General features: G+C 43.3%; 1 protein-coding gene across 1 annotated transcript in view; it reads left to right on the top strand.

The window, feature by feature from the left end:
• Positions 1 to 26,500, top strand: part of LOC137543853 (activating transcription factor 7-interacting protein 1-like) — a gene marked incomplete at its 3' end in the record, with an annotated part of 69,387 nt that overhangs the window by 41,853 nt on the left and 1,034 nt on the right. Inside the window, exons 2-3 of the mRNA XM_068264925.1 lie at positions 2,742 to 2,816; positions 6,289 to 6,434. Coding sequence (XP_068121026.1) covers positions 2,742 to 2,816; positions 6,289 to 6,434 — 221 coding nt within the window. The remainder of the gene's footprint in view (positions 1 to 2,741; positions 2,817 to 6,288; positions 6,435 to 26,500) is intronic.

Raw genomic sequence — 26,500 nt, 5'->3', positions numbered from 1 at the left:
CGAACTCAGCTTGCCGGGCAGAGCTAGGCAGATTCCCACTATGGCTGACTATCCAGCAGAGGGCGCTCTCATATTGGGCGCATATACAGAGAAGCAACCCCAGCACTTACCACCATAAAGCCTCACTGAGCCTGGGTGGGGAGGCCATACCACGCTCTCTGAAACAAAACGTCAAGAGCCAGCCCAGCCAAGACCACCAACACAGGCTGACAAAAGCCCAAATAAAAGGAATGATAGAAAGCTGCAAGGACCGATGCATAGAGGAATGGAGAAGTGACATAAAGAACTCCCAGAAACTCACTATCTACCAATCACTACAGAGGGAGTACACAATGGCCCCATATCTGGAGAGGCTACACCACCACAAAGATAGACAGGCCTTGAGCCTGTACCGTCTGAGTGCCCACAACCTGGAGATAGACAGGACGACACAGACAGACATGGAAGCCCCGGGAGGAGAGACTGTGCAGGCAATGTGACCAGGGGGTCCTGGAGGATGAGGCCCACTTCCTGCTACACTGCAGCAAATATACACCGTTGAGGACCGCCCATTTCCAAAGACTCTCCGCCCACATTGCAGATTTCACCTCCACAGATGAGGAGAGGAAACTCTATATCATACTGGGGGAAGAGGAAGAAACTGTGCAAATAGCTGCCCGATATGTCACGGCCTGCCACCAACTGAGAGGAACATAACACATGGACTGTATAACCTCATACTCCCCTCCCCTATGGACTGTATGCCTATACCCCCCTCCCCTATGGACTATATACCCCATCCCCCCCATTTTGGATTTGGATTTGGTAGAGAGAGAGAGAGAGGTAGGTAGAGAGAGAGAGAGAGAGGTAGGTAGAGAGAGAGAGAGAGAGGTAGGTAGAGAGAGAGAGAGAGAGAGGTAGGTAGAGAGAGAGGTAGGTAGAGAGAGAGAGAGAGGTAGGTAGAGAGAGAGGTAGGTAGAGAGAGAGAGAGAGGTAGGTAGAGAGAGAGGTAGGTAGAGAGAGAGAGAGGTAGGTAGAGAGAGAGAGAGGTAGGTAGAGAGAGAGAGAGAGGTAGGTAGAGAGAGAGGTAGGTAGAGAGAGAGAGAGAGAGAGAGGTAGAGAGAGAGAGAGAGGTAGAGAGAGGTAGAGAGAGAGGTAGAGAGAGAGAGAGAGAGAGGTAGAGAGAGAGAGAGGTAGAGAGAGAGAGAGAGAGAGGTAGAGAGAGAGAGAGGTAGAGAGAGAGAGAGGTAGAGAGAGAGAGGTAGAGAGAGAGAGGTAGGTAGAGAGAGAGAGGTAGGTAGAGAGAGAGAGAGAGGTAGGTAGAGAGAGAGAGAGGTAGGTAGAGAGAGAGAGAGGTAGGTAGAGAGAGAGAGAGGTAGGTAGAGAGAGAGAGAGGTAGGTAGAGAGAGAGAGGTAGGTAGAGAGAGAGAGGTAGGTAGGTAGAGAGAGAGAGAGAGGTAGGTAGAGAGAGAGAGAGAGAGGTAGGTAGAGAGAGAGGTAGGTAGAGAGAGAGAGGTAGGTAGAGAGAGAGAGAGAGAGGTAGGTAGAGAGAGAGAGGTAGGTAGAGAGAGAGAGAGAGAGAGGTAGGTCGAGAGAGAGAGGTAGGTAGATAGAGAGAGAGAGGTAGGTAGAGGTAGGTAGAGAGAGAGAGAGAGAGGTAGGTAGAGGTAGGGAGAGAGAGAGAGGTAGGTAGATAGAGAGAGAGGTAGGTAGAGAGAGAGAGAGGTAGGTAGAGAGAGAGAGGTAGAGGTAGGTAGAGAGAGAGAGAGAGAGGTAGGTAGAGAGAGAGAGGTAGGTAGAGAGAGAGAGAGGTAGGTAGAGAGAGAGAGAGGTAGGTAGAGAGAGAGAGAGGTAGGTAGAGAGAGAGGGGTAGGTAGGTAGGGAGAGAGAGAGAGAGGTAGGTAGAGAGAGAGAGAGAGAGAGGTAGGTCGAGAGAGAGAGGTAGGTAGATAGAGAGAGGTAGGTAGAGGTAGGTAGAGAGAGAGAGAGGTAGGTAGAGGTAGGTAGAGAGAGAGAGAGATAGGTAGGTAGAGAGAGATAGGTAGGTAGAGAGAGAGATAGGTAGGTAGAGAGAGAGAGAGGTAGGTAGAGAGAGAGAGAGGTAGGTAGAGAGAGAGAGAGGTAGGTAGAGAGAGAGAGAGGTAGGTAGAGAGAGAGAGAGAGAGAGGTAGGTAGAGAGAGAGAGAGGTAGGTAGAGAGAGAGAGAGGTAGGTAGAGAGAGGGGGGTAGGTAGGTAGGTAGAGAGAGAGAGAGAGAGGTAGAGAGAGAGAGAGAGAGGTAGGTAGATAGAGAGAGAGAGGTAGGTAGAGGTAGGTAGAGAGAGAGAGAGGTAGGTAGATAGAGAGAGAGGTAGGTAGAGAGAGGTAGGTAGGTAGAGAGAGAGAGAGGTAGGTAGAGAGAGAGAGAGGTAGGTAGAGAGAGAGAGAGAGAGAGAGGTAGGTAGAGAGAGAGAGGTAGGTAGAGAGAGAGAGAGGTAGGTAGAGGGAGAGAGAGGTAGGTAGAGAGAGAGGGGTAGGTAGGTAGGTAGAGAGAGAGAGAGAGAGAGAGGTAGGTAGAGAGAGAGAGAGAGGTAGAGAGAGAGAGAGAGAGATATGAAACTGTGAAAGTCTCTGGGCTATTACTTTCGAGTGATTGGCAGATTTTTCACACCTGTTGATTTCCATTTACCACAATTTTATAATAAATATTCTGTTTTGTTTTTTGTTTAAAATAGTTTTGAAATATATTGGGTATACTTTTTTTATTCTTGTCTTTGAAATCAGTTACGAAGGAAGCACCACAAATTGAAGACCAGCAAAAACAGGACAATGCACATGATGCATTTGTAGAAGACACAAGTAAGTTTAGAAAATCATTGTTTCCTTTGAAATCTGCAGAAATTTCAGATTTGAGTCCCATTAACCCTCCTGGCGGTTAATAAATTCTGCCAAATAGGCAGAAATACATTTTTTGTTTTTGTTTTTTTGTTTCATGTAAAGCTACCAGAGTGGTAGCTACATGAAACACTAGAGGGTGCATGTGTCCCTCTAGTGCGATCGTCGCCGGCATCAATAGCAAACAGGGGAAATCGTATATATAACGCGTTCCCCCGTTTTGGCTTTTCCTGTCGCCATGGCGACGATCGGAATGGCGTCATGGACGCCAGCCGACGTCCTGACGTCAGACGCCTCCAATCCAGCCTTTGGCGCTGCCCGAAAGTCATTCGTCCGGGCAGCGCAGGGCTCTGGCGGGGTGGGGGGCCTCTTCCGCTGCTGCGGGCGATCGCCGCAGAGCGGCGGCGATCAAGCTGTACGTGCGGCTAGCAAAGTGCTAGCTGCGTGTACAGCACTTTCAATGGGGCGAATCACCCCACCAGGGGCTGAGATATCCTCCTGCGCGGCATAGCCCGAGCTCAGCTCGGGCTTACCGCCAGGAAGGTTAATGGGACTTGTGCTGGTTGACTGGGTAATGATCTCTGTATTGATGGGAATTGCTAATTGCTTTGCAATACTGAACATGTGTGCCTAGAATATTTGAGCTGGAATGTCAGAGCTTTGTCTGATTAGATGAACAATTTCAGCCCGCGGGCATTTTTCATCTTATGGACGAGAGGAATTTTCCCCTTTCAGCGCTCCTCCCTTTCATTCCCCAATAACTTTATTACTACTTATCACAAATGATCTATACCTTGTTTTTTCCGCCACCAATTAGGCTTTGAAGTACCTTGAAGTGTCTACTTTCCAAAATGGGGTCATTTGTGGAGAGTTTACTGTCCTGGCATTTTTGGGGGGTGCCTAATTGTAAGCACCCCTGTAAAGCCTAAAGCTGCTCATTGGACTTTGGGCCCCTTAGCGCAGTTAGGCTGCAAAAAAGTGCCGCACATGTGGTATTGCCGTACTCAGAAGTAGTATAATGTGTTTCGGGGTGTATTTTTACACATACCCATGCTGGGTGGGAGAAATATCTCTGTAAATTACAATTTTTTATTTTTTTTACAAACAATTGTTCATTTACAGAGATATTTCTCCCACTCAGCATGGGTATGTGTAAAAATACACCCCAAAACACATTATACTACTTCTCCTGAGTACGGCAATACCACATGTGAGACTTTTTTGCAGCCTAGGTGCGCTAAGGGGCCCAACGTCCTATTCACAGGTCATATTGAGGCATCTGTTTTCTACACTACTCCTCGCGGTTTAGGGCCCCTAAAATGCCAGGGCAGTATAGGAACCCCACAAGTTACACCATTTTAGAAAGAAGACACCTCAAGGTATTCCGTTAGGTGTATGGTGAGTTCATAGAAGATTTTATTTTTTGTCACAAGTTAGTGAAAAATGACACTTTGTGGGAAAAAAACAATAAAAATCAATTTCCGCTAACTTTTGACAATAAAATCTTCTATGAATGCATCATACATCTAACAGAATACCTTGGGGTTTCTTTTTTTTCTAAAATGGGGTCACTTGTGGGGTTCCTATACTGCCCTGGCATTTTACGGGCCCAAAACCGTGAGTAGTCTGGAAACCAAATGTCTCAAAATGACTGCTCAGGGGTATAAGCATCTGCAAATTTTGATGACAGGTGGTCTATGAGGGGGCGAATTTTGTGGAACCGGTCATAAGCAGGGTGGCCTCTTAGATGACAGGTTGTATTGGGCCTGATCTGATGGATAGGAGTGCTAGGGGGGTGACAGGAGGTGATTGATGGGTGACTCAGGGGGTGGTTAGAGGGGGGGAATAGATGCAAGCAATGCACTGGGAAGGTGATCGGAAGGGGGTCTGAGGGGGATCTGAGGGTTTGGCCGAGTGATCAGGAGCCCACACGGGGCAAATTAGGACCTGATCTGATGGGTAGGTGTGCTAGGGGGTGACAGGAGGTGATTGATGGGTGTCTCAGGGTGTGATTAGAGGGGGGAATAGATGCAAGCAATGCACTGGCGAGGTGATCAAGGCTGGGGTCTGAGGGCGTTCTGAGGGTGTGGGCGGGTGCTTGGGTGCCCTAGGGGCAGATAGGGGTCTAATCTGATGGGTAGCAGTGACAGGTGGTGAATGACGGGTGAATGACAGGGGAGAATAGATGTATACAGTACTGGGGGGGGGGGGGTCTGAGGTCTTTCTGAGGGTGTGGGTGGGTGATTGGGTGCCCTAGGGGCAGATAGGGGTCTGATCTGATTGGTAGCAGTGAGAGGGGGTGGGTGATGGCTGATCAGTGGGTGATTAGATGGCAGAACAGATGTAAACAATGCACTTTGGAGGTGATCTGAGGGTAGGTCTGCGGGCGATCTGATGGTGTGGGAGGGTGATCAGTTGCCCATAAGAGGCAGGTTATGGTCTGATCTGATAAGTGGCAGTGACAGGTGGTGATTGACGGGTGAATGACAGGTGATTACAGGGGAGGATAGATGTATACAGTACACAGTGGGGGGGTCTGGGGAAGATCGGAGAGTGTGTGTGTGGGGGGGGCTGATCAGGAGCCCCCAGGGGGCAGTTTAGGGACTAATAAAACAAAATTGCGTTGACAGATAGTGACAGGTAGTGATTAGGGGGGTGATTGGGTGCAAACAGGGGTCTGAGGGGTGGTCAGGGGGGGGGGGGGGTCTGAGGGCTGCTGTGGGCTATCAGAGGGAAGGGGGGGGGGGGGAGATCAGTGTGCTTGGGTGCTTACCATGGTGGCTGCAGCCTGCCCTGGTGGTCCTTCGATCACTGGGACCACCAGGGCAGGAGGCAGCCTGTATAATACGCTTTGTATACATTACAAAGCGTATTATACACTTTGTATGCGGCGATCTGGACGCTAGTAACCCGCCGGCGCTTCCGAACGATCGGCGGTTACTGCGCAAAGGGGGCGGAGCCTGTCGCCGGCGCCTTATCGCGTGACGCGATCGTCGCATAACCACGCCCGCCGCCACCGCCGATTTGCGTATTGTGGTCGTTTAGGCCCAGTACTTGCTGCTGCCCATCGGCTGTGGGCGGTCGGCAAGTGGTTAATAAGATGCCCTCTTGACATATTTTTTTTCCCCTATAGTAAGTAGGTGTATTTTACGATTTGGCCACAAGATGTCCCCGCTGAGCAAAATTCTATGTAACATTTTTTGAAAATGGGCTCTAGGTCTGTCAGTACCGCGCGTTCCCACCTGCCGTCCGCTGGTCTACCCTGCGTCCTGTCCTAACGGCTGTCAGTGCTTGACGTGCAGTAGTGCAAAAGCACTGACACACTGACAGGACACAGGTACACTTGAGGATTATTAGGTAGGATAATTCTCCCTTTACAATTTTAATTTAAATATTTTAGTTTAATTTTTTTTTTTAATTATTTTCATTTGTACAGGCGAAATATTCCAGCGGAAGCGTTCAAAATCAGAAGATTTGGACAGTCAGATCTCCAAAAGGAGGCGTTTTGAGCGAGAAGAATATGAAGCTGAACTAAAGGTGAAAATAACAGCAGGGGATGATGTCAACGAGAAGCTGCAAAAGGTATGAAGATTTGTATATATTGTCTGTTAGCATGTCAACAGGGGGAGACCTTGTAGGATGCTGACATAGCATGCGTGCATCAGTGGCACCCCACCCCAGTTGCCGGTTGTTTTAGCCTTTTCAAGTCATGCAGCCTCCTCCTCCGCCACAGTCCTCGATCCGCCTTGCTGCATGCCCGGCATCCAGCAGAGACCTCAAATCAGAGGTGACCCGCAGAAAGTGGAGAGACAGGACAGCGGTTCCCCTAGTAGTGTATGTAGGAAGTACATACTTACTGTATATGCGCCGTTACTAGGGCAACCGCTCTCCTGCCTCTTCACTGTGTGGGTGTCACTGCTAATCTCAGGTCTCTACTGCCACGCTGGTCATGCAGCTAGGGGGATCTAGGGACTGTGGGGGAGGAGGGGGGCCTCCCAATTCAAGAAAGTAAACGATGGTTGGGGGGGGGGGGGAGCTGGCTACCTATACTGGGGGCACCTATACGTGGCTACCTATACTTGGGGACACCTATTCATGGCTATATTAGGGGCACCTGTGCTTGGCTATCTACAGTGCTGCCCATAATTATTCATACTCCTGGCAAATTTTGACTTAGTTACTTGTATTCAACCTGCAAGTAATTATTTGACGGGAAATGACAAGTTTCTCCAAAGATAAGACAATATACAAGAGGACGACAAATGGAGAGGCTGATACACACACACACCTTTGGTTGCTGTCTGGATATACAAGAGGCATTATTGTTCATACCCTTTACAAACTGTCAGGCTGTGGAAAAATCCAAAGTTCTATACCATTCCCAATAGTCCAAGCTGTTCTAAAGCATCCTAATTACCCTAATTAATAAGTTTTAATCAACTCAACAGGGGGAAAACAGCAGCTCTCTGCAGTTGGTTTGTGGACAGTCATGGCTAAGACAAAGGAGCTCAGTGAGGACATCCTATGGCTGCTCACAAGTCAGGAAAGTGTTACAAGGCCATTTCTAAATGTTTTCCAGTTCCAGTGGCTACAGTGCAACGTATTGTTAAAAAATACACTGTGGAAAATCTGAGGACGTGATGGGAAGCCAAGTGACACCTGTGGTGGCCAGGAGGATAGTGAGAGAAAAGAATCAAAGGATCACCACTAAGGCCATCCTGGTGAATCTGGGCTCTGCTGGTGGCAATGTCTCAAGGCAAACAATCCAGCGGACATGGTACACTGCTGGGTTCCACTGATGCATACCAATTAGGGCCCCACTTCTCCAGATAAGGCAAACAAAAGCTCGCTTGGCCTTTGCAAATGCTCATCTGGACAAAGAAGGTGACTTCTGGTCTTCTGTATTCTGGTCAGATGAAACAAAAATTGAATTGTTTGGTCATGAGGTTTCCTTCATTTGGCGTAAAAAAGAAGCCTTCAACCCAAAGAACACCATCTCCACTGTCAAACATGGTGGTGGGAACATAATGCTTTGGGGGTGTTTTTCAGCCAATGGACCAGGGAACCTAATCACAGTAAATGGCACCATGAAAAAAGAGCAATACATGGGGATTCTCAACGACCACATCAGGCAATCTGCAGAGAAACTTGGCCTTGGGCACCAGTGGACATTTCAGCAATAGTGACCCAAAACACAGCAAAAGTGGTGAAAAAATGGTTAGACTACCTCCTTTAACGTTTTAGTGGCCCAGCCAGAGTCTTGACTTGAATCCAATTGAGAATCTGTGGAGGTAGCTAAAGATCAGGGTGATTGCTAGAAGACCCTGAAAGATTTGGAGCTTGTTTCTAAAGATGAATGTGCAAAAATACCTGTGGAGACATGCAAAGAGCTGGTCTGCAATTATAAGAAGCAATTGATTGCTGTACTAGCCAGAAAATACTTTTCTATTGATTGAGAAGGTTGTGAATAATTTTGGACTGGACACTTCTTGCTCAAATGTAAATACAAGGTAAAATGTTTTTTTTTTCCACCAATAATTCTTCTTGTACATCATCTTATCTTTTGGGAGACACCTATGTCATTTCCCATCAAAAAAATTACTTGCTGGTTAAATAAGTAACTTTTAAGTCAACATTTGCCAGGGTTATAGATAATTATGGGCAGCACTGTAGATTGAGGCCACCTGTACCTGACTAATCAATACTGATTGCACCTATACTTGGCTTCCTATATTGGGATCATCTCAACATGGCTTGCCTATACTGGGGGCACCTAAGCCTGGCTACCTATACTTTAAAAGTAAAGCCACAATTATCACCCCAAATCGGATCTGCTCAAGTTGAAATGTTGCTGACACCAGTGGTACTGACTGATCAGCATGTACAGCCTAGTGGTGGGGTCACCATCGTATCTACTGGCATCAGGATGGTGGTCCCCTTCTCACAGATCTGGATACTTCTTCCGGATTTGATTTGGAAAAATGTTTAGCCACCCCATCTTACTCCAGTGCATATTGCTCAATGGTACACGGAATCTCCGATAGAGAATGAGGTTTGCTTTGCTTTAATAAATAATGGATACCTACTTTGGTCTCTGGATGTCCTCTGTGCACCATTGAGCAGTCTATGCCAGACTCTAGTTGGGAGGCTTGAAACAACTTAAATCCATCCAGGAGATGAGTGTCTAGGTCTGCGACCGTGACCACCATCATGATGCTAGTGGATCCAGCTGTTAAAAACCGATGCGGTTATTGCCTTTTTGCATGATCACCAACTCAATAAAGCAACCAGCCTTTAAAGTGTTGCCACCATAAAATCGGGCATAGTGGGATCTGAACTCTTCTATAACAGTGATTATACAGTAGAAAGACTGTATACCTTGAATTGAATCAGAGCACTCTGTATTTGATTTTATATAAAGAATTGTATTTGCTAATCATACAGCATATATACAAATAAGACCGTTCCAAGTAGTGTTTCCATTTCATAGTCTATCTGATCAGGCCTTTATAGTCACGCAAACATGCATTTACTCAGTATATGCAAAGAAAGAAAGAGTAGTATCGTGTAAAATAGGATAAAAAGTCTCAGCTAGTAGTAGTAGCAGCTGTGTCAGCACTTGTAGTAATCGTGTTGAATAAAGTAATCCTACTAATATAATAAATGGGAAAGTTTGGATGTTTGTTACTCGATCACGCAACAATGGCTGAACGGATTTGAATGAAATTTGGCACACACATAGTACATTACCTCGAATAAAGTATAGGATACTTTTTATTCCCATAACCAAAAATGGGGCGGAGAGAAATACACATTTCACTGGAAAATGTAAACTGCAGCCATTCTTACACCGTTAATGGCAGGGTTCTCAACTTTGCACAGTTGGTCATTGGGTGACTGAGATTAATATTCAGGAAAGTGGGTGGAGCCTACAAAAGCCAATCAAAATTCACCTATTGATTTTCAAGGAGAATATGTAATTGCTGCCATTCTTGCACTGTTAATGGCACAAGCCTTAAACCTGGTACAGTTGGTCATTGGGTGACTGGAGTTCAAATTTAGACAAAGGGGTAGAGCCACGAACAGCCAATCAGATTTGTTTCATTCCAATGCAAATTATTGATGCCAAACACTGCAAAACTCACAAACTTGGTAATTGAGTAATTTATTAATTGGGTGTTAGGGTTAGAAAAGTGGGCACAGCCAACACCAGCCAAATACATAAGCAGGCAATGTGGGTTCATAAGTGGGCGGAGCCAAATATAAAATTTTACTGGGAAAATGTAAACAGCAGCCATTCTTACACTGTTAATGGTAGGGTTCTCAAACTTTGCAGAGTTGGTTACTGGGTGACTGGGATTAATGTTCAGAAAAGTGGGTGCAGCCTACAAAAGCCAATCAAATATCACCTATTTTTTCAGGGGAATATTTCATTGCTGCCATTCTTGCACTGTTAATGGCACAAGCCTCAGACCTGGTACAGCTGATCATTGGGTGACTGGGGTTTAAATTTATAAAAGGGGGTGGAGCCACAAACAGCGAATCTTATTTGTTTCATTTTAACACAGGTTATTGATGCCAAAAACCGCAAAGCTCACACACTTGGTCATTGAGTAATTGTGTTAGGGTTAGGAAAAGTGGGCACAGCAAACGCCAGTCAAATACATAATCGGGCAATACCGGGTCATCAGTGGGCGGAGACAAATACACATTTCACTGAGAAAATTTAAACTGCAGCCATTCTTACACTGCTAATGGCAGGGTTCTCAAACTTTGCACAATCGGTCACTGGGTGACTGAGATTAATATTAAGAAAAGTGGGTGAAGCCTACAAAAGGTAATCAAAATCCACCTATTGATTTTCAAGGGGAATATGTAATTGCTGCCATTCTTGCACTGTTAATGGCACAAGCCTTAAACCTGGTACAGTTGGTCATTGGGTGACTGGGGTTCAAATTTAGACAAGGGGGTGGAGCCACAAACAGTCAATCAGATTTGTTTAATCTTAATGCAAATTATTAATGCCAAAGACTGCAAAGCGCACAAACGTGTTCATTGAGTAATTGTGTGTTAGGGTTAGAAAAAGTAGGCGGAGCCAACACCAGCCAAATTGATACCCGAACAATGTCAGGAAATCAGTGGGTTTAGAAAAATACAAATTTCATTGGGAAAATGTAAACTGCAGCCATTCTTACACTGTTAGTGGTAGGGTTCTCAAACTTTGCACAGTTGGTCACTGGGTGACTGGGATTAATATTCAGAAAGGTGGGTGGATCCTACAAAAGCCAATTAAAATCCACCTATTGATTTTTAAGAGGAATATTTAATTGCTGCCATTCTTGCACTGTTAATGGCACAAGCCTCTTGCACTGTTAATCACCTATACCTGGTACACTTGGCCGTTGGGTGATTGGTTCAAATTCATAAAAGTGGTGGAGCCACAGCTAATCAGATTTATTTTATTTCAATGCAAGTTATTGATGCCAAAGACCAAAAGCTCACAAACTTGGTCATTAAGTAATTAAGTAATTGTGTGTTAGGATTAGGAAAAGTGGGCGGGGCCAACACAAGCCAAATACATACCCGGGCAACGCCGGGCGTCCAGCTAGCCAATAATAATCTTGGGAAAGATGGATGAAAAATCTAGTAATATTCTTAAATTAAAAGGCTAGAAAAATACCTCTTAAAAAGCAAGGCTAGTTGTCACCAGGCTAATACTTGTGTCTATTTAATAATGTTTGATTCTTGTCTCCATACTGATAATTGACAGTTAAAAATGCCTATTCTAAAAATTACAAATGGTATATACCAAAAACTTAAAGGGAACTGAGCATCATTTTTAACTCCCTGGGCAGCTCTATAGCAAAAAATATCACACCACACACTCGAATGCCCAGGAGAAGGGGGGATCACTGCTGACACTTGCATGCTGCTCTGGTCGTGAGGGGGGGGGGGGGGGGGGGAGAGGTAAAGGAAGACACTCAAATTATGGCTGCAAATGGAGGAGGAAGCACTCAGAGGAAGTGAGCACAGGCTCTAAATATGCATGGTCAGTACAAGCTGACACTTGCATGCTCTCTTTTTGGTATGTGGGAGGAAACCAGAATGCCTGGATGATACCCATACAGACATGGGGAGAATATACAAACTCCTTGCGGATGTTGACTTGGCTGGTGATTTGAACCAGGGACCCAGCACTGCAAGGCGAGACTGCTAACCACTACACCACCTTGGGAGCCCTGTGTGCTTTATTTGGGCAGTTCATCACTATGAGAGTCTATTTATAAAGGTTATAAGCAACTGAATGCCAGAGTCTGTCTTGTTCCTCACTGAAGAGCAATACTAGATAACATTTTGGGGTTCTCACTCAGCTGTGTTGCACTAAAGTACAAGACAGAAGTAGGGAGACTGATTAAATTTGTAGCTTTCTTTCTGTTCAGGTATGCCCAATCCTCTATGCCTGGTGATTAAAGGAATACTATCGATACCCAAGTGTTCTAAAATGACAGTGTGCAAATAATGTCTAAGTACCTGTGTAAACCTTTTCCTACTTTTCATGTTAAATATCCGAGGCAAAAACTGTAATTTATTGAGGGTAGGATTTAGCTATATTGGGACAAATCAATTGCAGAAGGGGTGTCTGCTTCAATGCACTGCCAGAGTTGCATATCAGACTACAGAAAGCAAATATCAAACATATCAAACTGAAAGCAAAAACAGTATAAAATGCTGTGAGAATTAGTTACATTTTCTCTGCTCTCTTCAGACACTTCAGTCAGAAACACAGGAGCTGCAGCTTTTGGGAGCTCTCTTCTGTCACACAGAGCTACACATAGAGTTAACTGATCAAGTGTGAGGGGAATTTCCCCTCTCCTCATGGCTCAGTCAGCCGTCAGTTTTGGTGTCAGTAAACTTTGAAAGTATTTTGCTAACAGTAAACAAAGAAGTTGCTACTAAAATGTATACACCAGTACTTAGCAGCACTTCCCAAACAATTCCTGTGTCCATTGAAAAAAATGTGTGAATCAATAGTATTCCTTTAATTATTAAGACTAATAGTGGTCCCTTCTGCAACAAAAGTATGGGTAAAATGGGTAGAAACAGAGAAGGGTCACCAATTACAACGTTCAGCCTCCCAAGCAACCCCCAGGCTACCTTTTTCCTGCCCTCTGCTTATACTCGAGTCAATCATTTTTTCCTGTCTTATTAGGTAAAAGTTGGGGGGACGGTTTATACTCTGGTCGGCTTAGTATATACAGTAAATAATTTAGGTGTGAAAAATAGTAAGTTTATTGGTGAATGAACGGGAGCAGCGCTGAGATGTGAAAATTGCTCTCGTCCTGAAGTTGTTCAAAATGTGGGTCGTTATTAAATGTAAAAAGATGAGGTAAAATTAGTTTTTTATGATGTTGGATTTTTTTTATTTTTCATTTTTTTTCACCAATAAGAAAAAAAGCTTGTACACGGTACGTTTCTGTACCGTGTATCGACCAGCTGATCCGGCCAGCTGATATTAAGCTGGCCCGATCAAGCCACTCGACCCCCGCTTGCTCAATCCCCGCCAGCGGACAATGGCAGGGAATCGAGCACTGATAAGGAAGCGCCGGCGGGGATGAGCAGTAATCGATCCGCGTGCACGAGCGGGGGCGTGGCTGGGGTCGATCCGGCGGCTAATCGGCCGCCGGATCGACCCGTGTATTCCCAGCATTAGGCCCCGTTCACATTACAAACGCGGAAGGCTGTGCGTTCGGAACACAAAGCGTACGACTGCACACCATCCGCGTTTGTATGCGTTGTGTGGCTGATCCCATTCACTGAAAGTGAATGGGACAGCCGCGCATTTTTGGAAAAAATGCGTGCAGCATGCGTTCCCGGAACGCATGCAGTGTGAACATCAGACTCTATGCACTGTCTGATGTCGTGCGTGTCGGCCTCCTGCACACGTTCCCAAAACGCGGCTGGAAACACGTGCAGTGTGAACGAGGCCTTAGCTAAACCCAAGTTGCATACAATAAGATGGTATATTAAAAAAAAAAAAAAAAGGGTTTTGTTCCATTCTTACTTATACAATAACCCGATACTTCCTCCTGCTATGGAAAAGTCATTGTTCAAACTTAATGAAGTAGGCTCAACAATGAAATGTAATCCTAGAAGGATCTCCAATTTGTTAAAAAACATTCGGTAGTTTGCAAATCAGAATTTTTTTTTGGTCCAGAAATTAAAAATGCATGGTCCAATGAGGTACAAACTCGATGAGTTTGAAAAATGGTTCCTTAAAAAAGAAAGGCCAACAAAATTAATCTCCAAATTTATATCCTGATCTAAGAGCAACAGAAGATGGAACATCAATTTAAACTGTTACCGTATGGAAGAATGAGATAGGATCTTATAAAGAGGAATCGCTATGGTCCTGGATCTGTAATATTTGGATAGCTAGAAACCGAATGCTTCAAATCTGCAATTAAAAATTAACAGATGGTATTGGGTACCCATGCAAAATAAAGCCGAAGAGTCAGATAAAAAAATGTTGAAGATGACAAAAGAAACGAGCACTGTAATACCAGCGCAGGAGATTTGGGCACAGTCGGCGCCGCCATAGACTGTAATAGGAATTACGGCTTTAGCGGTGCACAGTGAGTAACTTTGGCGCCGCCAGAAGAATGAGCTGAAGTTACTTTTAAAACACTAATTCGCCTGCCAGCAATAGCTAGCGGCCGAATTACAACATTCCCCACCATCCACATTGACCTGGAGGGGGAATAGTAATTAACGCCACTGGGACTTGTGCAGGAGCAGGGTAAGTGTATGTCGGCTTTATCCTGCGCCCAAGTGTCCCAGCTGCGTGATTTCATACGTACACAAAAGGAAAGAGTTACACATGTCCATATATGGAAAAGTGTACACTTAACAAATTTTGTAAAATTTTAAGCACGGGCGATTTTCAAAAACATTTTTTTAAACAATATTTTATTGAAACAAAGTAGAGTATACATACAACAGCATCAGATTAGATGCATCAATCCAGACATGATCTGAAGTCATAAAGAAGAAACATCTTGTGAATAGGCACATCGTATCGAATAGTACAGAGTTATACAACAGTGGGTAGGTTAGCATGTATAGAAGTGTCAAAATAATATCCTCCTAATGAAAAGAGAATGAGTCAACAGTCCATTGCATCCTGTGTTGTTTCTCCCACCATGGTACTCCTTCATATCTACATCAGTGAAAAATGGTGCTGTTTTAGTTACTCTAGCAGTTAAAAGGGTAGGTGTGTTCATATTGGTAGTACAAGGTGATAATGGAACATATCTTCTCTCCCCATGGCACAGTAGAGGCATCTTATTATTCAAATAGATAGATAGTACCCACTAGCTACATACAAGTCAAGGACCAATATCTCATGGAATGTCCATCTTATTTATCGTCCAGTTGGGGGTCCCGTCCCCAAACCTTGAGGGAACGGATAGAGGAGGGAGCCAGAGTGTCCAGAAAGGTTGGATCGGCTTTGTTTAATCAGTTTCTCATAATATTTTTATAAGTCTCCTTGTCTGTAAAGTCATACCATAGCGCCCAGGTTCTAGTGAATTTATCAGGTTTTTCCTGTTTTAGAGAGATTAGTTCTTCTATATTTGCGATGCCCTGGACCCTTTCTAGCCACATCTTTACTGAGGGAGGGTTTGTTGATCTCCAAGACTGGTATGCAGGCTTTTGCTGCATTAAGAAGGTGGCAGGGCAGGGATCCTTTAGATCCCTTGCCTGTACCAGGCATGAGATGAAAGAGAAAAGCTTCCGGAGCCCAGGGTATGTCAAATTTTGCAATGGTTTTGATCCATATTTGTATAGATTTCCAATATGATTATAAGGGGGCAAGACCACCATATGTGGAGAATGTCTCCGGGATGGGTAGTGCATCTCCAGCAAAGTGCTGATTGAGAGTTGTAGATTTTGTTGAGGAGAACAGGAGTACGGTACCAGCAAGCTAAAAGTTTAAAATTGCATTCTTGCATTGTGACATGCATAGAACTTTTATGAGCTAGGTTGCATACTTTCGTCCAGTCCTCTCCATCAATTGTTCTACTCAGAATGGTTTCCCATTTCTCTAAAAAGAGAAAAGGGGGTGAAGCCTTTCCTAGTATTAGATCTAAGTATAATTTGTACAATAAGTGTCTCTGAGGATTGGCTTGAATGCACATAGATTCTAAGGGCGTAAGGGATCTAGTGTAAGTGTCTTTTGAGGTAAGAGAAGCTATGTAGCTGCGAATTTGCAGAAAAGTCCAGAAAGGTATTGGCTCATCCGAGTCAGCATTAAGAGCAGCAAGAGGTTTCATTGATGGGGGAGATGTCCCAGTTAGCAAGTCCTTTATCAGCAAGTCTGAGTATGGGGAATAGTTTTTTAAGAATTTCGGTTGTTCACCTGGGGGGAATGCCCTATTCATTCTGATCGAGGATAGTGGGCTTGGGATCGAGGAAAGGTTTGAGGTGGAAAGTATTAAGTGACATTTTTGGAAGATTGGAGCTAATAGGGGGTGGTTGATTAAATCTAATAGTAACGGTTTAGATATGTCAGAGGTTTTTGTCCACGGAAGCCATTTGAGAGAGACTTCAAGACTTTCATTTTCCAATGTAACCCAGTCTTTTGAGTCAATATTGCAGTGCCAGTCTACTACTCTGGAGAGGAGAGAGGCGTGATAGTAACATGTCAAGTCAGGAAGGCCCAGTCCACCTTTAGGCTTAGGGTATGAAAGTTTGCGATGGTGTATTCTGGGGGGTTTGCCCGCCCAGACAAATTTCACTAATGATTTCTGCATATCTTTAAGCCATGTCTTAGGAAGTGAAATAGGCACTGACTGAAAGATATAGAGTATACGCGTCAAAGCAGTCCTCTTTAAACTGGCTATACGGTCGAACCATGATGGTGGTCTCTCTCCCCACTCATCCATGCTTGAGTTGAATTGTGTTGCTAGGGGATGATAATTATATTTAAAGAGATCTTTAAGATGTCTTGTGACCTGAATTCCCAAGTATCTAAAGGATGTTGAGGTCCATGTGAAAGGGAAACTGCTTTTACAGATCTCTACAATTTTCTCTTGGAGAGAAACGTTCATAGCGATTGATTTTTGAAAATTAATCTTTAGATTGGAGAGTTCTCCAAAGGTTTTAAATTCCTTCAGAAGATTGGGAATCGAGATCAAGGGTTGTGTCACATAAAAAATCATGTCATCCGCAAAGGCTGCTACTTTGTATTCCTTGGTTCCAATGCATACACCATGAATATTGGGGTTTTTCCGTATAGAGTTCAAAAAGGGTTCCAAGGAGAGTATGAAGATGAGTGGGGAGAGAGGACACCCGTGCCTCGTACCGTTGTGGAGTGTAAATCGGTCAGAAAGGGTACAGTTTACTTTTACCCTAGCGTTGGGGTCTGAATAAAGGAGGGAGATCCACCCTTTCATGCTCTGGCCCAGGCCGATGGCGTCAAGAAGGGCCGCTATGTATTTCCATGAGACCCGATCAAAGGCCTTTTCGGCATCAGTGGAGAGAAGAACCCCCCCCCCCACTGTGTGCCGAGAGAGCCACCATTGGATATCTAGTGTTTTAATGGTGTTGTCTCTGGCTTCACGTCCAGGGACAAATCCAGTTTGGTCTCTTGTAATCAGATGTGGAATATGTATAATGAGACGATTTGCGAGAATTTTTGCAAACAATTTCAGGTTGTTATTTAAGAGAGAAATCGGCCTGTAGCCAGAGCAGTCTTGAGGGTCTTTACCCTCCTTGTGGATCACTGTTGTGTGCCTCTAGGAGGTCCAAAGAGTGTTTGTCGTCTTTTGGGACTGAGTTAAAGGCCTCCAGGAAATAGGGAGACAGCACATCTCGAAACTTTTTATAATATTGAATGGTTAGTCCATCAGGGCCTGGGCTTTTACCTGTTGCTGATTGCTTCAGCGCCAAAGTGAGTTCATCACTGCTTATGCTGTCTTCCATCTCCTCCAAGGCCTGTTCACTCAGCTTCGGGAGATCATTGGCTTGCAAAAAAGCCTGTATGGCTTCCTTGGAGGACCTCTGAGATGCAGGGTCTGGGTTGATATTATAGAGATTGCTATAAAACTGTCTGAATCTCTCTGCGATATCTTTTATATGTTGGGTTATGGTGCCATCTGTTTTCTTAATAGCATTGACCTGGAGAGCCATTTTTCTTTGTCTTAGAGTACGGGCCAATAATTTGCCTGGCTTGTTGCCCTCTTCATAAAATAATTTTTTCATGTATAAAAAGGCTCTTTCTGCTTTTCTGTTTAAAGTTACTAATAACGTCTGTCTGGCCTGTTTCAGTTCTTCAGCTATGGCGTCAACTGGTGATTTTTTTTTTTGTGTTGAAGTTCTAAGGTCCGTATTTTCTGGATCTGTAGATCCAGCATGGCTTCTAGCTCCCTCTTCTTTTGGGCCCCCAACTGGACAATCTCCTGATAACCGGTTTATGGGCCTCCCAGAGTGTCATGGGTTTAATGTCATCGGTGTCATTTAGATGAAAGTATTCTCTCAAAGTCCGCTCAACTTTTTGTTTCCCTCATATGCCAACAAAGAAGGGTTTAGCCTCCAGATCCACTGTTTGTGTGTATGTTGAGGTTCAAGAAGGGCAATGGTAACTGGTGCATGATCAAATATCAAGAGAATACCTACATCTGCTGAAATTAACCGATGTAAATCTCTCTTCATCAAGAAGATAGTATCTATACGTGAGTATTTCTTGTGCAGTGGGGAAAAATAGGTGTAGTCCCTACCTGAGGGGTTTGCTAGTAATTGGAGGGAAATGAGGGACTTTTTTATTTGTGCTATAGATTGATATGGTACGGATGATTTCCCATTAGAGGTATCTACGGCCGGTTCGAGAGGAACATTTATTTCACTGCCAATAAGCAATGTACCTTCACAAAATCCTCTTAACTTGTAAACGATAGAACTCCAAAAGCGTGATTGCTTAGTGTTAGGTGAGTATACTGAAGCTATTGTATATATTTCTTGATCAATTTTGCCCTTAATAAAAAGAAACCTGCCATTTACATCTTTGAGCTGATCCATTAAACTTAAATTCAGTTTTTTATGCAGAATAAGCAATACCCCTTTGGTCCTGCCAGTTAGTGCCGTTGCATGAAAGACCTGCGTATAGTATTTATCCCTTAAGGCCGGGACTTTGTCTCGTTTAAAATTGGTCTCCTGTATTAAGCCAACATCTGAATTTAGTTTGTGAAGCTCTCTTAGAAGAGCATGTCTTTTATTAGGATTATTTAGCCCTTTCAGGTTGTACATTGTGACACGCAGGGGTCCCATGCTGGTGGCGAGACTGGCAAGAGCAAGTAAGAATATTGCAAATTTCCAATGGGACTAACTTGGACGAGAAAAAGGTGATATTGGACCAAACAGTGTGTGCCATGAGGAGAACACCACCCCTTGTCTGTAGTGTAATGCTGACTCTAGGCTGCAAGACCCTGCAAAGAATCTGCCAAGCGAGATCCAAGAAGGGTATCACGGAGTCAGGAAGTGATGGACAATAATCCCTGAGGGGTCTCTAATTACAGGAGGCCCCTCACTGATTGCGTTCGGGATAAAGTTGAGGCCGCTCACCAGCACCCCCCCTACCCGTAAGAGGAGTGGGTCAGCTGCCGAGCCAGCCCCAGGTGGGGAAATTAACCTAACCAACAAGCGCAAGACTTTGGAAGGGGACAATGAGAGCCTGGAAGTAAAAATAAAGTAACCTCAAAAAGAGCAGGTGGATAACCTTATCAGTTGTGGACCGATTTTAGAAGAAACAGATTATATCAACCAAAAAGTTATCAGCTAGCTTTCATTGGCTCCTCTCAATGCAGGCAGTCAATTATTTTTCATTTATATTATGAGTAGGCTAGGGGAGGAAAACACTGATGTTAAACCGGTCATCTTCAAATAGTACAACCATCAAAAACAGTGTAGAGATAATGCAGAGCAAGGGGGGGGGGGGGGGAATGGGGAGAAGATTGGGGAAAGGGCAGGGTAGGCAAGAAGAGAGGGGGGGAGGGAGAGCTGGGGGGGTATCTGGGGTGAAGAGGGGAGGGAAGTAAAGCTTAGGAGAGGTTTAGCGTAAAATAATAGCTAAGTAACTGCAAATCTCAATGAAATGGTTAACATTCGAATCACAACCCATAAGCCTAAGAGCAGAAGTGACCCGTCATTTCCCTCCTATCAAGAGGATGAGCAAGGGGGTGATTTGAGCATCACAAAACTATTCTGCCACATAATGAGCTTACGTAAAACATATGCATCTTACAGTAAGTATTTAGTGAACATATTTTAGTGTCCACTGAGCTAAAGGAGGAAAAAGCAAAGGGAAAACAAGCCAGAGAACGTTAACCATCTTCAAATAAACTGTGTGAAGTTCCGTAAGTTACCCGAAAGCGGGATGTCCATGGAGTCAGTCTCCAGAAGGTTCCGTAGAGGATTCACTGTCTCTTTGCGAAGCAGGTCTCTCCCTATCATGGTTACGGAATGCGCCATACGGGGTACCTCGCTTCGGTCTCATGTCTCTGAATCTGCGTGGGAGGTTGGTGGTGTAACTTCTCAAGGGTACAATAGCACCTTCATCGTGCATTTGTCTCAGTACTTTTGGAAGGCTGAATTCCTGGTACCACTCAGGGACCTCTGTATACAGAATCTCAAGTTCATCACAGAACTTCTCTAGATCTTCCGGGGTGCGTAGTAGGCCTGAGCACCCTTCTTTAAAAGCATAGAGAGCAAAAGGAAACCTCCATTGGTAGGTGATATTAGCCTTCCGTAGTTCATCTAGTAGCGGCCTTAGCGCGCGTCTGTTCTGCAGGGTTATCGGGGAAAGATCTTGGAACAGCTTAACTTTGTCCGAGTTAAAAAGTATTACGTTCTGGCCTGTTTAATTATCTCTTCCTTGATGGTAAAATCAACTAAGTGGCAAACAATGTCTCGTGGCGTAGTCCCTTCTTTCCCTTTTGGCCGCAGGGCCCGATGTGCCCTATCCATTGCTATGGTGCTTTCTTTCGGTCTGTCTAGTAGACTGTTAAAGATAGATTGTAAGGCCGAGTGTATATCTTCTGGACCCACCGACTCCGGTATACCTTTCACTCTTGTGTTATGTCTCCTGCTTCTGTTGTCGAGGTCTTCCATCTGCCTATTTAGTTCAATAAGTTGGGTATTATGCGTAACCATCGCTAGTTGCAGCTCCTCAATAGCAGCGTCTCGGCTATCTCCCGCTTTTTCTATCTCCCCCATTCTGGAGACTAGGCCCTGAAGATCTTCCCTCATCTAGTGAACAGCACCCATCATGCTGTTTTTAATGCCAGTGGCTAAAGACATCATATCATGCATTGTTGGAAGCTGTTTCATATACTGGAACATGTCTGTAGTGCTTACCGGAGAGGTTATTTGTTCGTCAAGGAGGTCGGGTGGGTCCGGGCCTCGTGTGGAAGCTGGCGCCATGTTAGCTGCTGCCATGCTGACCGAGGTGTTCTTCTGCTGCTTAAAAATAGCAGGTATGTTGCGGCTGGTTTGGGATCTTTCTTCTCCCTGAGACTTAGGGACGGGATTCGGCTTGTTCCTCCCCGCCATTGCTTCTGAACACTGACTGCGGTGCATCAAGAGGAGTCAGGAGCGGAGCTCTCTTCACGCCGCCATCTCGCTCGCTGGCCAAGCCACGCCCCACGATTTTCAAAATTGCCCTGAAAGCGCTTGTGCAATGATTCTCTGAGAGTTCATGTCGGAGCAATTTGTTTGCGAACCACTTTGAATAGCGGTGCTTGGCCATTTTTGAGGCGATTTGCCTCAATGGAAGGTATAGAAAAAACACAAAACTCTGTCAAAATCGCTTTGGCAAGCAATTGCGCGAGGTTTTTTTTTTTTTTTTTTTAATACATTGTTTATTTTTCCGGATCAACAGACGGAATCGCTCTGCAAAAGCGCTTACAAAAATACCCACAAAAACGAGCAAACGCGCAGAAAATTGCCGGAAAATGATTGAAAAAAAAAGCCCACCGCGGACGGACACGCGAGCTGATTGCAAAGTGAACATGGCCCTACTGGTTCAAATCATACCCTCTGAAGTTTGATGAATGGCGTAAAGATAAGAATCTTTTCTTCAAACAAACCACAGAAATATCAAATTTTGACTTTGCTACTTTTATTCCACCAGCAAGTAAATTTATCTTGATGGGGAATTACATAGGTGTCTCACAAAAGATAAGTTAATGTGCAAGATTCAAAATAAAAGCATTCTAATTACACTGATTAATTGGGAACAGCTGTTTTAATCAACTCAACAGGTGAAAAACAGCAGCTCTCTGCAGTTGGTTTGTGGACAGTCATGGCTAAGACAAAGGAGCACAGTGAGGACCTGTAGCTGCACATTGTGGCTGCTCACAAGTCAGGAAAGGGCTACAATGCCATTTAGAAATGTTTTCAAGTTCCAGTTGCTACAATGCAAAGTATTTAAAAAATACAAGATGTTCCGCACTGTGGAAAATATCAGAGGATGTGGTCTGAAGCCAAAAGTGACACCTGTGCTGGCCAGGAGGATAGTGAGAGAAGTGAAAAAGAATCAAAGGATCACCACCAAGGCCATCCTGGTGAATCTGGGCTCTGTTGGCAAAATCTCAAGGCAGACAATCCAACGGGCACTGCACTCTGCTGGGTTCCATGGATGCAGACCAAGGAGGACGCTACTTCTCCAAATAAGGCATACAAAAGCTTGCTTAGCCTTTGCAAATGCTTATCTGGACAAAGAAGACTTTTTCTGGGCGCATATGCAATTACATTTTTCACCTAAGTTTTCTCCTAGGAGATATTTTCATAACTAAAAAGTCTTCAGCCATCAGCAAGCAAAAAAAAAATACTTAAAATAATTTTGATCGTACCTTTTCATCTACTTTTTCGTACTTTTTCAACTGGAAAGTGCTGAAAAATTTTAAATAGAAGATGAAAAAATATCTCCTAGGAGATAAATCCGCTGAAAAAGTTAATTGCATATGGGACCTGGTCTTCCGTGTTATCGTCAGATGAAACAAATTATTGAATTGTTTGCCCACAATTATGTTTCCTTCATTTGGTGTAAAAAAGGAGAAGCCTTCAACCTAAAGCACACCATCCCCAATGTCAAACATGGTGGTGGGAACCTAATGCTTTGGGGGTGTTTTTCAGCCAATGGACCAGGGAAACCTAATCACAGTAAATGGCACCATGAAAAATGAGCAATATATGAGGAAACTTGGCCTTGGGCACCAGTGGACATTTCAGCATGACAATCACCCAAAACACCCAGCAAAAGTGGTGAGGAAATGGTTAGCAGCCAACAACATTAATGTTGTGGAGTGGCCCAGCCAGAGTCCTGACTTGAATCCAATTGAGAATCTGTGAAGGGAGCTAAAGATCAGGGTGATGGCAAGAAGACCCTCCAACCTGAAAGATTTTGAGCTCATTGCTAAAGATGAATGTGCAAAAATACCATTGGAGACATGTAAAAAGCTAATCTGCAATTGCTGTAATGGTCAATAAAGGCTTTTCTATTGATTGAGAAGGGTATAAATAATTTTGGACTGGACACTTTTTGCTCAAATGTAAATAAAAGCTGAGTAATGTTTTTCTCCCACAATAATGGATCTTGTACATTGTCTTTTATCTTTTGGTGAGACACCTATGTCATTTCCTGTCAAAAAAATTACCGTACTTGTTGAATAAAAGTAACAAAAGGAAAAATTTGCCTGGAGTATGAATAAGAGTGTGCTGCTGAAGTGAAGCTTATTGATTGGGGAAACAAACGGCTGAAAGTAAAAAAAAAAAAAAAAAAAAAAAAATTAAACCGGCATTAAAAATATTCAACAACTAATTTTACCCTCTGGTATGCTTAGTTTCCAACAGATTAAAAAAAAATGCGAAATTTCAAACACTGAAATCCACACATCTTCAACTAAGACACTTTACAAATAGTATTTACCAACGATTGTTACACTGGCCAAAGTCTTTGTTCTCCTTTATTTGAGAAAGGTCACCTATCATAAAAAGGAATTTTAATTTGTTATAACCATTGAACACACTACTACTAAAATGGCCTACATAAACCTTTAATTATGAGCTTCAGAAATGAGTACCAAACTAAATCTAGATCAATGGCAAAAAGCCACACATGTATACAAATACTCCAGTGCACTTCCCACTGGAAATCTCTTCAGAAGATGCGATTAGATTGGTACTATACACCAATAAAAAAATTCCAGATTCCACAATTTTGATTCTGAATATTGTTGGAGAAATTGTGCAGAAACAGGCTCACTTGATCACATCCTGTGGCAATACCCTAATATCGCACCAGTATGGTCTTATATATTTACAGAAATATCTAATTCCCTAGGGTGAGTTCTTCTTTCATCTCCTTAGCTAGCCCTTCTGCATTTTGACCTTCAAAACATACCTCCTAAGTCTAAACTTAGTTACACACTTAGGGCGTGATTCACAAAATAGTGCTAACTGTTAGCGGCAGTTTTTGCAAAAATTTTCTCATTGTGCGCAATCGCAAATGTTCACATGATACTATAACGTTTTCGTGTGAAAATATCGATTTCACGCAAAAATTCACGTTTGCACACAAAAGCGTTATCGTTTTGTTCTAACATTTAGCACACTTTTGTGAATCAAGCCCTTACTGTGTGCTACTAGACAATCCATAGTCTCAGATTGGAAAGACACTAGAACACCCCAAATAGATAAACTAATAAAACAAGTACATCTCAACCTAGATATGGAATATAGATTCAGTCATCAGTGATTAATGGAAAACTGACCAAGATATAGACTCATATAATTGACAGAAAAGTCTAGATGTAAATACTGTAAAAGGTACTAATTGGTCGTTGGACTTTACTCTTTTTTTAAATAAGGTACTGTTAGGTTATTTACAGTAGCAAGAACAAGTATGTGAACCCTTTGGAATTAAATGGATTTCTGTACAAATTGGACATAAAATGTGATCTGATCTTCATCTAAGTCACAATAGACAATGTCTGCTTAAACGAATACCACACAAATAATTAAATGTTTCCATGTTTTTATTGCACACCATGTAAACCTTTACAGTGCAGCTGGAAAAAGTATGTAAACCCTTGGATTTAATATGGTGGCCATCATGCGAGCAAAAGTGACAATGGTTTTTTGTTAACAAATAAAAATAGATACGTTAGTTTTTTTTTTTCCTCAAATTTTAATGTTTCAGTAAAAATTCTTACCAACATTCGCATATTACGAGAAACAAGATATACAGTACATTCAGCTGGTAGTTGTATCTATTGTATAACCATACAGCCCAAGTATGTCTGTTTGGTGAGTGTGTATGTAATGAGTATTTCAATACTAAGATACTTTAAAGTGCACCTGAACTCTTGCACAAGGAAAACATAACAGTAATGCACCCTGTATGTATTTAAAGAGTTTAGCCCATGTAATTCCCCCTCATTTGTGTATAATCACTAGTTTTAATTTGATCTCCACCCCCCCGTGTCACATGACTGCCTACGACGGATAAGCAAATACGCCCATTTGAAAGTACAGGCTGTAAACAATATGTCTGCTTCCATGAATCAGGAAGAAGAAACTGTGCAGATTTACTTTGATTTGTATCAGCTGTAACAAAGAAATGTGTTTGTTTTAAAGGTTATTATGCTGTTGTGTATCTTTTAGAGCAGAGAGGAGTTCTGCATAAGGGTCCACTTTAAAATCTCTATTGATTTGACTGCATTCGATTCAGAATGCCAGCTGTAGCTAATTAGCATATAGCACTAAAGTACTGCATTATATATAATACTTTTCTACATTTTATGGTTTATTTTGGAACTATAAAACTTGTGTACTGTATGCTTGCATACTGATATACAAAAAAATCTTTCAAAATCATGATGCATTAAAATCTGTAAAACAGAAGTTTTCCTTCAGAAGGTATTTTCAATTATTCAGGTTGGAGTGAGTTCTGAGGTGGCCCATAGTGCATCACTGCTGAATATGCAAGTCCTCTTTGTTGTCCCTGATGGCTAAACGCACCTCCAGAAATGCAATGATGTAAGCTTGTTAATATTACAGAGCCATATGAATATTACAGAGCCAAACTAATCCAACATGCAAACACTGTTTCAGATTGGTCCATCCTCATTCGTGCATGGCATGGATTAATATGGCTGTATGGGGTAAGACTTGTGAACCAGAACTCCTAGGAGTGTGTAAGGAGCTGAAAGAGACTAAAAAGTCTCCTTACTAAGATATGAAAAACTGAAGTTTTTAAAACAGAGGGTATTTGTGATTATTTAGGTTGGAGTGAGCTCTGAGGTGTCCCACAGTGCATCACTGCTGAATATGGTACCCTTTCTCTGCTATCCTTTTTAATCCCAGAGGGAAAAAAATACTGGGAAGTCTCACCTTGTCAGTTTTAACCTTTTTAGGTTACTGTATTTTGTGCAATAGTGAACAAGTTTCTGTGGATTCATTTTTTAAACCTTCTCTGGATTTAATGTAATAATTAAATTAATTAAAAATCTTATTCAATGGTCTAAAGCACTGTAGACTTATTTATGATGTACTGTTAAGCTCCCAGTATAATGTATTAGGCAGCCCCTTCTCCA

This window comes from Hyperolius riggenbachi, unplaced genomic scaffold (genome assembly GCF_040937935.1).
Source record: "Hyperolius riggenbachi isolate aHypRig1 unplaced genomic scaffold, aHypRig1.pri scaffold_248, whole genome shotgun sequence".
Classification (NCBI taxonomy): Eukaryota; Metazoa; Chordata; class Amphibia; order Anura; family Hyperoliidae; genus Hyperolius; species Hyperolius riggenbachi.
The sequence above is the reverse complement of the archived record's forward strand: the minus strand, read 5'-3'. Positions and strand labels throughout refer to the sequence as shown.